The sequence below is a fragment of the Eptatretus burgeri genome, chromosome 11 (genome assembly GCF_056783735.1).
Source record: "Eptatretus burgeri isolate ZD-2024b chromosome 11, Ebu_testis_v1, whole genome shotgun sequence".
Lineage (NCBI taxonomy): Eukaryota > Metazoa > Chordata > Myxini > Myxiniformes > Myxinidae > Eptatretus > Eptatretus burgeri.
Genome location: NC_140971.1, coordinates 3,623,716 through 3,639,014, shown reverse-complemented (window position 1 = coordinate 3,639,014; position 15,299 = coordinate 3,623,716). Strand labels below are relative to the sequence as shown.

Here is a 15,299-nt window from a genome sequence, read left to right as displayed (position 1 = left end):
CAACCCAATCATGTCAGTTCGACACATGTTAAATTGCAAATTGATAGTCCAGACGCTGTTGTTCATATTTTTCCTCACCTTCAGGATGAGGTAGTACCCTAATTATATTCACAATCAAATGTACAGCTCATCCCTACCACCACCTACCTCGATCCTTAACCCCAAATACACAGAGCAATCCCAACTACTTATACCCCATGATAATTCCCCAAAGCACATGCACTTACCACACGTTTATGAACACTTACCGGTGGCATCGCCGACATCGAGTCGTGTTACTTTCCCTCGTGTGGAGAACAATGCGTGAAAGTACTCGCTCCACGCAGCCAGCACTGCACGATGAGCACGAAACTCTTGCCCTTCTGCCACCAGCACACAATCGCACAGCTCGCCCCGATGCCGCTGCACTTCCAATGCAGACAAGAGCCTCCTGCCGTGTCCCGCAACATCCATGGGACCGGACTTTGGATCGCCTATCACACAACACCTCACAATATTACCAATACGGAACAATACTTCACACAACGACCAACAAAACTTTCAAGAAAGGTCAGGTCAGGTCAGACTAGATCTGTGACTTGCTACAGATACCATGTAAACCTGTACTAACCTGTTCCATGGTCGGGTTGTCGGCGACTAAACCATCTCCCTCACCAAGTTTCTTGGTGAGGAGGGTGTTTGGATATGGACACCAAGCAGAATTAAACACAAAATCTGTCAAAGGGCCGAGGAGCTCCTTGTGAGCCAACGGCCATCCAGATCTAGTGACCAACTGTGTCTGCAGACATCCTCCTGCAGTTGGGTTACTTTTTATTAGGAGGTTGGTGGCAGGATTTGAACTCCAGCCACCATAAAACCCTTCATTCCACAAAACACAAGAAAAACGCAAATAAAATTGAAAACCCACTGCGTGCGAGCACCTGCTGTGCAGCTTCCATCCGCAAGGCAGCTCACCGGATAACGGGATTGGGGCAAAGCCTTCGGGACCCCCATTCTTTGGTGATGGGAGGAAAATCACGGGGCAACCTTCCCAGGTCAGATTGCGGTAGTGTGTGTCGGGTTGGTGCTGAGGTGTCCACCAGAGGGTGGTCCCTTCGGGTGGGTGTCTGGAATGTCCAATCCCTAAGAGAGAATGATCACCTGTCTCTGTTATCATCTGAGCTCAAGCGTTTAAACATCGGTGTTGCAGCACTCTCTGAGGTTCAGAGACCGGATTATGGCGAGATCATGGTGGGTGGTTACACCTAGTATTAGTCTGGTCGCTCTGATGGTTACCATGCCCAAGGAGTTGATGTGGCTGTGTCCAATAAGCTGACTCCAATGATAATTCACTGGGGAACAAAGTTTTTGTTGCATTGATACCAGCACTTGATCTTACCTAATTTGAGTGTGCTGAAAGCAAATCTGAAGTTAGTTTCTCTCTGTAAGCTCGAGATTTTTTGCAATCCACCATTATCAACATTTGTTTGGTAAGTTACAATTTGTATTAAAAGCAAATTTATATTAAACATATCTTTTGCAATTCAACATTTTCAACATTTATTTGGTAAGTTTCAATTTGAATTAAAAGCAAATTTAAATTAACATATATTTCGACATAAAGATGATAGGTGATTCAGAACAATTGATAAGGACGGAATGTAAAGTTCAAATAGGTCCTATTCAGGCAAGAATTTGCGCTTGTAGCTCTTGCGTTTGTGGACTTCCACAGGGCAATCTTGTTTGATGCTCCAGCAGCAGTCTGCCATCATATTTTTGTCCCATCGCCCTTGGTAGCGCTCTTCCATCGTCATGAGGTCCTGATGGAAGAGCTCTCCCTGTTCCTCACTTACAGCCCCAAGGTTCTCAGGGAATTGATCAAGGTAACTATTCAGGAAATGGAGTTTGACACTCATGTTGCACCCAAGATCACGAAAAGCCAACAGCATTCTAGTAACCAGAAACTCATAGTTATCTACCTTTTTGTTACCAATAAAGTTTTGTATAACTGCGACGAAAGACAGCCACACTGTCTTCTCCTTGTCATTCATCTTCGTTACAAATTCCTTATCACGTACAAGGGCACGAATTTGAGGTCCATCGAACACACCTGCTTTGATCTTCTCGAAAGACAAAGCAGGAAAAGCAGAAACTATATGTTGAAAACATTCACCATCAGTACTCAATGCCTTCATGAACTGTTTCATCAAGCTGAGCTTGATATGGAATGGGGGAAAAATGATCTTCTCTTGGCTGACGATTGGGTCATTCACAATGTTTGGCATGCCTGCTTCCAGAGTTTCACGGATGGGCCACTCCTTCTGGATCCAGTGTTTCTCTCGAGCTCGGCTGTCCCACATGCAGAGATGGCATGGAAACTTTGTGAAGCCTTTCTGTTGACCAAGGAGAGCGTTGACCATTTTCAGGTCCACACAAATGATCCAGTTGTGCTCGTGATATTTGAGTAAGTCAATGACCATTTTTACGTCATTATGTTCTTCTCGCAAATGCACTGAGTGACCAACTGGAACCGCTCCATAAACCTTGCCATTGTGCAAGAGAATACACACTTGAGGCTACGCTTAGAGGTATCCAGAAATAATCGTCATTCTGTTGGATTATACGAAGAAACAACTAATTGCCTGAGAAGACCTGGGATATCGTGACAGTAAACAAACTGCTTGTCTTCTGAGAAAAAGGCGACAAAGATCTGGTCCCGCTTTCGGAAATATGAAACATTTGCAGAGAGGTCAAGTCGATTTTTTTCTTGCAGCCTGGAGGCTAATACCTCAGCTACTTTCTTGGAGAGCCCCAAATCATGCACTAAGTCATTCAATTCCGATTGGCTAAACTGCTGAGGGGCTGATGACTGTTTGGTATCAGATGAGGAGGCTTCGGATTCTGAAACCATTTATTGAAGCCCGTCATCACGACCCTCGTGCTCTTGCTGATCATGTTCACTGCCTTCATCTTCAGATAAGACAAAACCATTAAAGACTGGAACGGGGAGTTCCTCAGAGTGCGGAGTAGGTCGAATTGCTGAGGGAATACAGGGAGAGGAGATCATTTGCGGGTTTTTATTGCCGACACTCTTTGTGTTGACCAGGCAAAAATAGCAGTCAGTTACGTGGTCCTTGGGTTCTCGCCAAATCATGGGAACTCTAAAAGGCAGACCCTTTCGTTTTCCTTTTGTCCAGTCACGAAGCATTTTCTCACAATTATGACATACAATATGAGGAGCCCATTTCTTGTCTTGGTCGCCAAGGGGAACATCAAAATAGGCTTTATAGGCACGCCTTACAAACGATGTTATATTGCGCTTTTGACGAAGTGGTGTGTAGCAGCCACATACATAACATAATGCATCAGGAGTATTTACACATTTATGTTTTATTGAAGAAGCCATGATCAGATCTGAAACAAAGAAAAACATAAAGTTAAAGAATATATATCAGTAAAGATAAATAAATATCAATAAAGATAGAGAAAATTGATGTCAAATAAATCGTGAGCAAATCGTTAGCAGCAAAACGAATATGCTCTATAGTTATTTAGCAGTTTAGGCATCGTATATTTCCACTAAAGTCCGAAATCGCACCCCTAGTTCTCAAGTTATCCCCAGCGCAAATAGCAACGGGTGTCCTTTTTTGCGAAAATCACAAGTTTCAAATTGCATGAAAACGAGAGCATATAGAGGAGAACCGATTTCAGATTTGAAATCAGCGTTGAAAAAATACATAGAATAAGTTGAAAAATCTCATGCAACAGATAATAAGAAAAAAATTGTTCCCCAGTGAATTGAGGTAGTACCGGTCAACAAGCGTATCATGACGAAGGATTCATCACTCCTTGGGTGTCATTTCCCTGGTCTCTGAACATGCTCCGACTGAGGCGAGTGATCTCACCCTGAAGGACGCATTCGATGCCACACTCGAGTCTGTGGTTGATCAGTGCCCCAGGCGAGATACTCTTCTTGTCTTGGGGGATTTCAATGCATCGACTGGAACTGATAGGGATGGTTATGAGACATGTGTTGGTCCCCATGGGTCTGGAACTGTGAACCAGAATAGCACCAAGTTCCTTGACTTTGCAAGAAGTCATGGACATAGGGTGGCTGGTTCATGGGTTCAGCACCCACAGGGTCATCGCTGGACTTGGTATTCCAACGCTAGTGGTTTGGCAAAGGAGATTGACCATGTGCTCGACGATGGTCGCTGGAAGATGACCAATAACTGCAGGGTCTATCAGAATGCTCAGTTCCTCAATACTGACCCCAGACTTGTGGTGGCAACTCCGAAGTCACAGCTTAAATCGGGGAGAATGGTACCATCCCAGCCGAGGCTGGATGAGAGGGGAGCTGAGCAGTTTGCAAACAGGCTGAGTGGGGATTTGGGGGGTCTGGGTGCTTTGGGGTATCCTGAAGAGTTGTGGAGTGCCTTCAAGATCACTAACCTTGATTTTTTTTCCACCGTCGAGGCTCGTATGAGAGCTAACACACAGAACGTACAACAAGCGGAGCAGGAGACGAGGGGTGGGAGAGGGAAGGAAAAACAGTAGGGAACAGAGACATGAGATCTGTGGAAGGGAGAGGGATGGGGTGGGGTACACAGAGTAAACCAGGTGGACACCACAGGGACTTTCAGAAAGGAAAGCAGGGAATTTGAAGGAGGTGGGTTTGGGGTGGATTAGCGGGGGCAGAAAAGATCATGGTTTTAGATGGGGGTGAACAGCTGTTTTGAAGAACTGGAGGGAAGGATGGGATTGAAGAGTGTTGCCGGTGGATGTCTTGCAACTCACCGTCGGGTGAAGAAGAATTTTGTCGTTTGGGAATGACAAGATTTCTGATCTTGATTTTGCATATAATGCAGTCATCTTTGCGGAGACTCTGAATATCCTTTTGGGGGCCCTGGAGGTGCTGAATGAGAAGTCAGATCCACTGAGCTTACAGGTTTCCTGGGTCAAAACGAAGATCCAGGCTTTCAATGACATCATGGATGCTGCTGTCTTGTCTGTACCTGTTTGTGGTGAGGATGTTTTTTTTTGTATACCTTGTCGAGGCTCGTGTGAGAGCAAACACACAACGCAAATCAAGGGGGCATGAGACAAGAGGGGCGGGAGTGGGAGGGACAAAACAGTGGAGAACAGACGCATTAGGAGATCTGTAGAAGGGAGAGGGATGGGACGGGGAACATGGGGAATAGAATATGGACATTACAGGGACTTTCAGGAAGGAAAGCAGCGAATTTGAAGGAAGTAGGCTTGGGTGGATTATCGGGGGTAGAAAAAATCAAGGATTTGGATGGGGGATGAGAAGAGGTGGTGGTGAACAGCTGTTTTGAAAGCCTGGAGGGAAGAATAGGAAAGAAACAGAGTGAGGGAGTTTATTCCAAAGGCGGGAAAAAAGAGGAATGAAAGAGTGAAGGTGAGCAGGAATTCGTTATTTTGGTAGTTTTACCAGAAGGGGGTTGTTAGCTGACCTTGAGCGCCCTGAGGAAATGTGGTGGGGACAAATCGCAGAGAGAGCAGGGGGGGGCAAGGCTGGAGAGGAGACGGTAGAAGACAGAAAGACCACCAACCAACCTGCGGTGATTGAGTGAGAGGCCCAAAGACTCAGCCGCATTGCGGGAGATGCCGATGATCCGAAATGCCCTGGTTTCTACAGCGTGAAGCCGAGAAAGGTGGAAAGCAGGAGCACCAGCCCAGAGGGGAGAGCAGTACTCCATCAGGCTACGGACAAAAGCTTAAGTGGTCAGGAGCTCAGGAGGGCCGAGGAAGGACTTTGCACGACAGAGGATTCCCAGTCGGCGACTGACTTTGGAGGCCACGTTTGAAATGTGGCTTTCCCAGGAAAGGTCATGGCAGATAGTGAGACCCAGAAGCTTGAAAGAAAGGACTTCTTCGAGAGAATCGTTGAGAAAGTGGATGGGTGGGTTTTCTAAACGGTCCTTTCGAAGAGACAAAGAGAGAGTGTGAGATTTGTCCAGATTGAAAGACATGTTCCACGTGTTGGACCAGTTTGTGATTTTATCCAGATGTTGAGGAAATGGAGAGATTCACTTACAGTACCTTGGCAGTGATCTTCATGTCTCTGCTGGGTGTGAGCCAGAGGTCAAAATAAGTCTGGTTCAGGCCTGGGAGAGTCATGGATTCACTGGATCATGGGGTGTGGCAGTGTTGGTCGTGTGCAGGATGACGAAAGTCTGAGTCTTCAGATCCTTGGTGCCTCCAGTCTTGCTCTGCAGATGTGAGACTTGGACTATGACCAGGGATCTGAGATGGAGAATTAATTCCTTTGGTAACAGGTCGCTTTGGAGAATCCTTGGCGATCGCTAGTCGGGCTTTGTGTGCTACAAGCGGTTGCTGAGAGGGACTCAAATGAGATTTGTTACCTGCATAGTCCGTGAGCCTCAGCTGCGGCTGTATGGACATGTGGCTGTGGGCGGACGACGTCCCTCGTGGTTGCAGCAGGTTGATCGGCATATCAAGGAGATGGGGATGGGCCAAGCATCTGCCTGGGGGATGGCCAGACAGCGACCCCTGGAGTACCGGCGGAAAGTGAACACAGCGACACGCTGCTCCGGCACAGGCTCCCATACCTGACCTGACCGAACCAACAAAACTCCACTCCCTCACAACAACCAACAAAACTTCACGACCTCACAAAAAACAAAACTTCAGAACCTCACAACCAACAAAACTTCACCACCTCAAAACTTCACGACCACCACAAAACTTCACGACCTCACAACAAACAAAAATTCACCACCTCACAACCAACAAAACTTCACCACCTCACAACCAACAAAACTTCACATCCTCACAACCAACAAAACTTCACCTCCTCACAACCAACAAAACTTCACTTCCTCACAACCAACAAAACTTCACTACCTCACAACAAACAAAACTTTCCAACCTCACAACAAACAAAACTTCAGCACCTTACAAACAAAACTTCACAACCTCACGACAAACAAAACTTCAGCACCTTACAAACAAAACTTCACAACCTCACGACAAACAAAACTTCACAACCTCACAACAAACAAAACTTCACCACCTCACAACCAACAAAACTACACCACCTCACAACCAACAAAACTTCACATCCTCACAATAAACAAAACTTCACGACCCCACAAGCAACAAAACTTCACAACAAACAAAACTTCACCACCTCACAACCAACAAAACTTCACATCCTCACAACAAACAAAACTTCACAACCTCACGACAAACAAAACTTCACTTACTCACAACAAACAAAACTTCACCACCTCACAACCAACAAAACTTCACCAACTCACAACAAACAAAACTTCACTTCCTCACAACCAACAAAACTTCACCACCTCACAACAAACAAAACCACCTCCTCACAACAATCAAAACTTCACGACCTCACAACAAACAAAACTTCATGACCTCACAACAAAAAACTTCACCACCTCACAACAAACAAAACTTCACAACCTCACAACAAACAAAACCTCACCACCTCACAACAAATAAAACCTCACCACCCCACAACAAACAAAACTTCACTTCCTCACAACCAACAAAATTCATGACCTCACAACAAACAAAACTTCACCACCTCACAACAAACAAAACTTCACCACCTCACAACAAAACACTTCACAACAAAACACTTCACCACCTCACAACAAACAAAACTTCAGTTCCTCAACACCAACAAAACTTCACATCCTCACAACCAACAAAACATCACGACCTCACAACAAACAAAACTTCACCGCTTCACAACAAACAAAACTTCACCGCCTCACAACAAACAAAACCTCACCACCTCACAACAAACAAAACTTCACTTCCTCACAACCAACAAAACTTCACGACCTCACAACAAACAAAACTTCACGACCTCAACAAAACTTCACGACCTCACAACAAACAAAGCTTCACGACCTCACAACCAACAAAACTTCACCACCTCACAACAAACAAAACTTCACCACCTCACAACAAACAAAACTTCACCGCCTCACAACCAACAAAACTTCACAACAAAAAACTTCACCACCTCACAACAAAACCTCACAACAAACAAAACTTCACTTCCTCAACACCAACAAAACTTCACATCCTCACAACCAACAAAGCTTCACGACCTCACAACAAACAAAACTTCACCAGGTCACCGCAAACAAAACTTCACCGCCGCACAGCAAACAAAACTTCACTTCCTCACAACCAACAAAACTTCACGACCTCACAACAAACAAAGCTTCACGACCTCACAACCAACAAAACTTCACGACCTCACAACAAACAAAACCTCACGACCTCACAACCAACAAAACTTCACCACCTCACAACAAACAAAACTTCACCACCTCACAACCAACAAAACTTCATGACCTCACAACAAACAAAACTTCACGACCTCACAACAAACAAAACTTCACCGCCTCACAACCAACAAAACTTCACAACAAAAAACTTCACCACCTCACAACAAAACCTCACAACAAACAAAACTTCACTTCCTCAACACCAACAAAACTTCACATCCTCACAACCAACAAAACTTCACGACCTCACAACAAACAAAACTTCACCACCTCACAACAAACAAAACTTCACCGCCTCACAACAAACAAAACCTCACAACAAACAAAACCTCACCACCTCACAACAAACAAAACTTCACTTCCTCACAACCAACAAAACTTCACGACCTCACAACAAACAAAGCTTCACGACCTCACAACCAACAAAACTTCACGACCTCACAACCAACAAAACTTCACGACCTCACAACAAACAAAACTTCACCACCTCACAACAAACAAAACTTCACCACCTCACAACAAACAAAACTTCACAACAAAAAACTTCACCACCTCACAACAAACAAAACCTCACAACCTCACAACAAACAAAACCTCACAACAAACAAAACCTCACCACCTCACAACAAACAAAATTTCACTACCTCACAACAAACAAAACTTCACCACCTCACAACCAACAAAATTTCGCGACCTCACAACCAACAAAACTTCACCACCTCACAACCAACAAAACCTCACATCCTCACAACCAACAAAACTTCACAACCTCACAACCAACAAAACTTCACATCCTCACAACCAACAAAACTTCACAACCTCACAACAAACAAAACTTCACCACCTCACAACAAACAAAACTTCACAACCTCACAACAAACAAAACTTCACCACCTCACAACAAACAAAACTTCACCACCTCACAAACAACAAAACTTTACCACCTCACAACAAACAAAACTCCACCACCTCACAACCAACAAAACTCCACCACCTCACAACCAACAAAACTTCACCACCCCACAACAAACAAAACCACCTCCTCACAACAAACAAAACTTCACGACCTCACAACAAACAAAACTTCATGACCTCACAACAAAAAACTTCACCACCTCCCAACAAGCAAAACTTCACAACCTCACAACCAACAAAACTTCACCACCCCACAACAAACAAAACCAGCTCCTCACAACAATCAAAACTTCACGACCTCACAACAAACAAAACTTCATGACCTCACAACAAGAAACTGCGCCACCACACAACAAACAACACTTCAGAACCTCACAACAAACAAAACCTCACCACCTCACAACAAATAAAACCTCACCACCTCACAACAAACAAAACTTCCCTTCCTCACAACCAACAAAATTCATGACCTCACAACAAACAAAATTTCACCACCTCACAACAAAACACTTCACCACCTCACAACAAAACACTTCACCACCTCACAAACAAAACTTCACTTCCTCACAACCAACAAAACTTCACTTCCTCACAACCAACAAAACTTCACGACCTCACAACAAACAAAACTTCACCACCTCACAACAAACAAAACTTCACCCCCTCACAACAAACAAAACTTCACAACCTCACAACCAACAAAACTTCACAACAAAAAACTTCACCACCTCACAACAAAACCTCACAACAAACAAAACCTCACCACCTCACAACAAACAAAACCTCACCACCTCACAACAAACAAAACTTCACGACCTCACAACAAACAAAACTTCACCACCTCACAACCAACAAAACTTCACCACCTCACAACAAACAAAACTTCACCACCTCACAACCAACAAAATTTCACGACCTCACAACCAACAAAACTTCACAACAAAAAAATTCACCACCTCACAACAAACAAAACTTCACAACCTCACAACAAACAAAACTTCACAACCTCACAACAAACAAAACTTCATCACCTCACAACAAACAAAACTTCACAACCTCACGACAAACAAAACTTCACTTACTCACAACAAACAAAACTCCACCACCTCACAACCAACAAAACTTCACCACCTCACAACAAACAAAACCACCTCCTCACAACAATCAAAACTTCACGACCTCACAACAAACAAAACTTCATGACCTCACAACAAAAAACTTCACCACCTCACAACAAACAAAACTTCACCACCTCACAACAAACAAAACTTCACAACCTCACAACAAACAAAACCTCACCACCTCACAACAAACAAAACTTCACTTCCTCACAACCAACAAAACTTCACGACCTCACAACAAACAAAACTTCACGACCTCACAACCAACAAAACTTCACTACCTCACAACCAACAAAACTTCACCATCTCACAACAAACAAAACTTCACCACCTCACAACCAACAAAATTCACGACCTCACAACAAACAAAACTTCACCACCTCACAACAAACAAAACTTCACCTCACAACAAAACACTTCACCACCTCACAAACAAAACTTCACTTCCTCACAACCAACAGAACTTCACTACCTCACAACAAACAAAACTTCACCACCTCACAACCAACAAAACTTCACTACCTCACAACAAACAAAACTTCACCACCTCACAACTAAATCCGGACTCCCTTTACATATATATCAAGTGATTCTTCACCATTGATTGAGTGAAAGTGTAAAAACGACATCCTGTACGTCCTGTACGTCCTGTACGTCATGTACCGTACGTCCCGTAGTTCTGTACAGCACGAGATCTCAAAATCTTGTGGATGGATTCGAACGAAACTTGGTGGTCATGTTGGGGATGTAACGAGGAAGAATCGATTATATTTCGGTGAAGATCCAGATCCAGATCCGGCCTATCCAAGGGACCAAAACGTAAACTGTTCACCTGGTGGAGGTGTGGAGGTATGTGTGTATGTGTGTATGTGTGTATGCGCGTGTGTGTGTGTGTGTGTATGCGTGTGTGTGTATGCGTGTGTGTGCATGCGTGTGTGTGCATGCGTGTGTGTGTGTGTGTGCGTGTGTGTATATGTGTGTGCGTGTGTGTATATGTGTGTGCGTGTGTGTATATGTGTGTGCGTGTATATGTGTGTGTGCGTGTGTATGTGTGTGTGCGTGTGTGTGCGTGTATGCGTGTGTGTGCGTGTATGCGTGTGTGTGTGTGTGTATGCGTGTGTGTGTGCGTGTATGCGTGTGTGTGTGTGCGTGTGTATGCGTGTGTGTGTGCGTGTGTATGCGTGTGTGTGTGCGTGTGTATGCGTGTGTGTGTGTGTGTGTGTGTGTGTGTGTGTGTGTGTGTGTGTGTGTGTGTGTGTGTGTGTGTGTGTGTGTGTGTGTGTGTGTGTGTGTGTGTGTAGGTGTGTGTGCGTAGGTGTGTGTGTGTGCGTGTGTGTGTGTGTGCGTGTATGTGTGCGTGTGTGTGTGTGTGTGTAGGTGTGTGTGCGTGTGTGTGTGCGTGTATGTGTGCGTGTATGTGTGCGTGTGTGTGTGTGTGTGCTCTACCAACCGCCGTTCCAGTTACAATTATTTTCTCTCCGTCTCCCTGGACACAAGCACGTTTTTCCTTTTTCCTCAGCAAAAATGTATCATATCGAAAGTTTTCCAGTGCATTCCAAAAATCGTGTTTAGCATTGCAGAGAAGACAAATAACAACGAAAAACTGAGATGAATTAATGCAATAAGTGATTTTACTTCAATAAATGGAGTCTGAAGGAGAGCGCGAACAGCGATGAGGAGGACGTATTAGAAGAGGAAGAAGAGTTCGTGGTCCCGCTCCGTGGTTTGGCCTTCGCCTAGTCAGGCCTGCCGCGCGCGAACATGGCCGCTCTCACTTCACGATGCTTAATCGCGGAACACAAAGGGAGCCACTCGCCTGAGATATCTCCCTTCGATAAGACGCACCGATGTCGCTGTTTGCACAACAAACAAAAGAAAGAATATTCCCTTCAGTCCACACGGCGTCAAACTGCTTCGGTTTCGACTGGCTTGGCGTGCGTTGGTATGACGTAATGACGTCGTTACGTGTGACCTCATTGCGCCTTTCGAGTGGTTAAAAAAAACATTTCCTGTTGCGTGTTGATCTCTGGCCGCCCCGAATTCTCCTTCATTATTGTTCAATATTGCAATGTTAACAGTTTGATAAATGATGATGAAATGATGACGTTTGTCAATATTGTGTATGTCATATTTGAATGTGTAATGGACCATAACGTATTTTTGAAACCTATGTAAAAATTAAATAATTAATTTTTTTATGCCTCCGCACCAAGGGTGCCAGGTTGTCTGTCCGTCCGTCCGTCCTTTCGTTTACGCGATAACTCGAGAAGCAAATTGTAGAATTTCATCAAACTTGGTAAAAAGGTAAAGTAAGACGGGGCAATTAAGTGATTAGATTTTGGGCCAGATGTGATAAAGGTCAAGGGTCAAAGGTCAAGGTCAAACTCTGAAATTTTACTTGTTTACACCTGAACTCAAGAAATATTGGACAGAATTTCATCAAACTTGGTACAAAAGTAAAGTTAGACAGGGCAATTAACTGATTAGATTTTGGGCCAGATCTGATAAATGTCAAGTGTCAAATATGTCAATACTCAAGTGTTTGTGCGGGAGAGCGGAGGCATACCCGTCGACTGCGCGCAGTCGAATTACTCTAGTTTAAAACTGCTATGAGCGCAACGATATATTGAAATCGTAAAAACGAAAAATCAAACCGATGGAGCTTTGTTTGAGGCCTTATCTGTCTCAGTTGATAAAACGTTAATGTTATGGCATGATCAAATTATAATTGTCTAAACATGATCCGATCTGAGGTTGATTGGGATTTTGAGTTTTGCCATTTAGATGTTAACGAAATGTTTTCACGTTTTACATCTATACTTCTACTATTCTTGTCCAATATATTTGGAGCTGAAAAGACTATTGATAGTTCTGTTCGGCCTTTTTGTAAACCTTGGGACACGAAGCCACCAAAATCTCTCATACAACAGCGGCACCGAGCATGGATCACATAGAAACATAAGATCTCGACATGGAAGAGGAATTCTACTCAGGCGAAACATACTCTTACTTTATATCTTCAAATAAAAAACACCCGTATTGGAATTTCTCAATTGATAGTCAATCATCTTATGAAGAAAATATTATTCACAATTTTGCTAGAAAAATTAAACTAATTCATTGATACATAAGGTGGAAGGAAATTGCTTGTCCTTCAATAGGTCCAGTTCTAAATAATAATGGCTTCCTTGTATCTGATCTTGGAGATATGGCAGAGGTAGTGGCCTTAACATTCACTTCTGTTTACACAGTACTAAGAGTAAAAAATCTGTACAGTATAAATCTTTTGATGGTCTATTTCATGAAGTAGTTGTCACTTTGGGAGATGTTGATACAATAGAGTGCTTTGTGGTTTAAACCTACCTTCAGGTACAGGTCTTGACTCTATCCATCCCGCATTGCTGAAATATCATTCTCAGAGTCGAGCTTACCCCTTGTATAATTTTTATTTTTAATTATTCATTTAAATCCACTCAGCTTCCTGATATGTGGAATAAATCTTGTATTTTACCAATATTTATGAAAGGTAAGAAATGTGACCTCCGTAATTACCGTCCCATCAGTGTGACATCTGTTTGTTGTAAAAGCGTGGAGAGGTTGCTTGTTGAAACTTACAATCATATCTTGTTGTTGTTGAAAATGGTTGTTGAAAATGGAGATCGGTTGGAGACCAGCTTCTGTTAACATACAATGATGTAAGTAAATGGATAGATGATAGAAATATGGTCGATCTCATTCTCTTTGACTTCTCCATGGCGTTTGACACAGTAAACCATCAAATATTATTTCATAAATTGGCAGAGCTGGGTATCGGTGGTAGATTGTTACACCGGATGGAGAGGTTTTTTTGACTTTTGGAGAGGTTTTGGTAGGTGCATGAGTGTAATGGTTGGAGGATGTCTCAGCTCTTCCTTCCTTTTAATTAGTGGTGTACCTCAGGGATCTGTTCTTGGGCTGATAGCGTTTCTAATTTGTATAAATCATGTTGCGGCAAGGCTGACTTCTCAATTTAAAATATTTGCAGATGATTTTAAACTTTATTTTGAAGTTACTCAACTTTATCTTCTATTGCAATGAGCAATGAGCACAAGGCTTGAGCACAGTACAAAGGGATATCGATACCTTAGTGTTAGTTATGGAGTCTTGGGATCTTCGGATCAATATTGATAAGAGCAAGGCTATTCTACTTTTGGTGGAATAATGTGTCACTTTTTTGATCTTGGGCCTTTGATCTCATTGCATGATTCAAGGTACTCCAATACAATTCATGGTATCAGGAATAGACTTCAGAGTAATCGTCGAACTTCGCTCAGGAGGTTTCATGTACATACAAGATCCATTGTGAGTAAAGCAGCTGGACTCTCATCAAGCTTACTAAAATCTACAGTTTGTCAAGTACCTAAAACTTTATGGTTTCCCTTTACATGACACATATCCGTCCTCTTCTTGATTTTGCTTCAACGATTTGGAAAACAGGTCATGTGGGTGACATGAAGGTACATTAATCTGTACAGAGAAGGTGACTAAGAGAATATCTGAATTGAGTAACTTACTTGATGCCTAGCACCTACATAGCTACGTTAAACATATTCTCTGTTAAAGGTATGTGGGCTATTCGGTGCACACTTAATCAAATGTTGGTTCATTTTCATGAGTTTTCCCCTATAAAGCCTTTGGGTTTGTTTGTTTTGTCCCCACTCACGAGTACGAGAGGTCATTGCAGACTTGTTGTACTTGTGAAGCCAGGTTGAGATATCTTGTTGTGAGAATCGTTAACATATTGAACTATTTGCCATCCCATGTTGTGCAAGCCCACACTCTTGGTGCCTTGAAGAAGTTGCTTGCTGAATCCCTCGACTCTTATGTATGAATAGTATGACTGATGTCTGTTATTTATTCCTTTTTGTTTTTCTTCTTCTCTCTCTCTTAACTCCTTTGAACAAATTACATTGTATATTCTTATATGAGT

The 15,299-nt window shown here is 43.2% G+C and overlaps 2 protein-coding genes across 6 annotated transcripts in view; both read right to left on the bottom strand.

Moving 5' to 3' along the window:
* ZBTB17 (zinc finger and BTB domain containing 17) overlaps positions 1-12,295 on the bottom strand; it is a 62,395-nt gene extending 50,100 nt beyond the window's left edge. For 2 of the 5 annotated variants that reach the window (XM_085847761.1, XM_085847760.1), the window contains exons 1-2: positions 11,966-12,295; positions 249-473 (exon numbers count right to left, since the gene is read on the bottom strand). In XM_085847761.1, coding sequence (XP_085703887.1) covers positions 249-453 — 205 coding nt within the window. In that variant the 5' untranslated portion in view covers positions 454-473; positions 11,966-12,295. Of the gene's footprint in view, positions 1-248; positions 474-11,965 lie in introns of those variants that run through there. The other 3 variants (XM_085847757.1, XM_085847758.1, XM_085847762.1) reach the window with 3 other exon arrangements.
* On the bottom strand, positions 451-9,559 carry LOC147016326 (uncharacterized). The gene is made up of 2 exons (XM_085847794.1): positions 8,212-9,559; positions 451-7,864 (listed from the first exon to the last, which is right to left on the bottom strand). The coding sequence occupies exon 2, from the start codon at positions 2,457-2,459 to the stop codon at positions 1,659-1,661; it is 801 nt and encodes a 266-aa protein (XP_085703920.1). The 5' UTR covers positions 2,460-7,864; positions 8,212-9,559; the 3' UTR covers positions 451-1,658.
* Positions 12,296-15,299: the final 3,004 nt, after the last annotated feature.

What these genes read in the sequence shown, in the direction of transcription:
- LOC147016326 (XM_085847794.1), bottom strand. Translation starts at nt 2,459, where the DNA reads ATGGTCATTGACTTACTCAAATATCACGAGCACAACTGGATCATTTGT.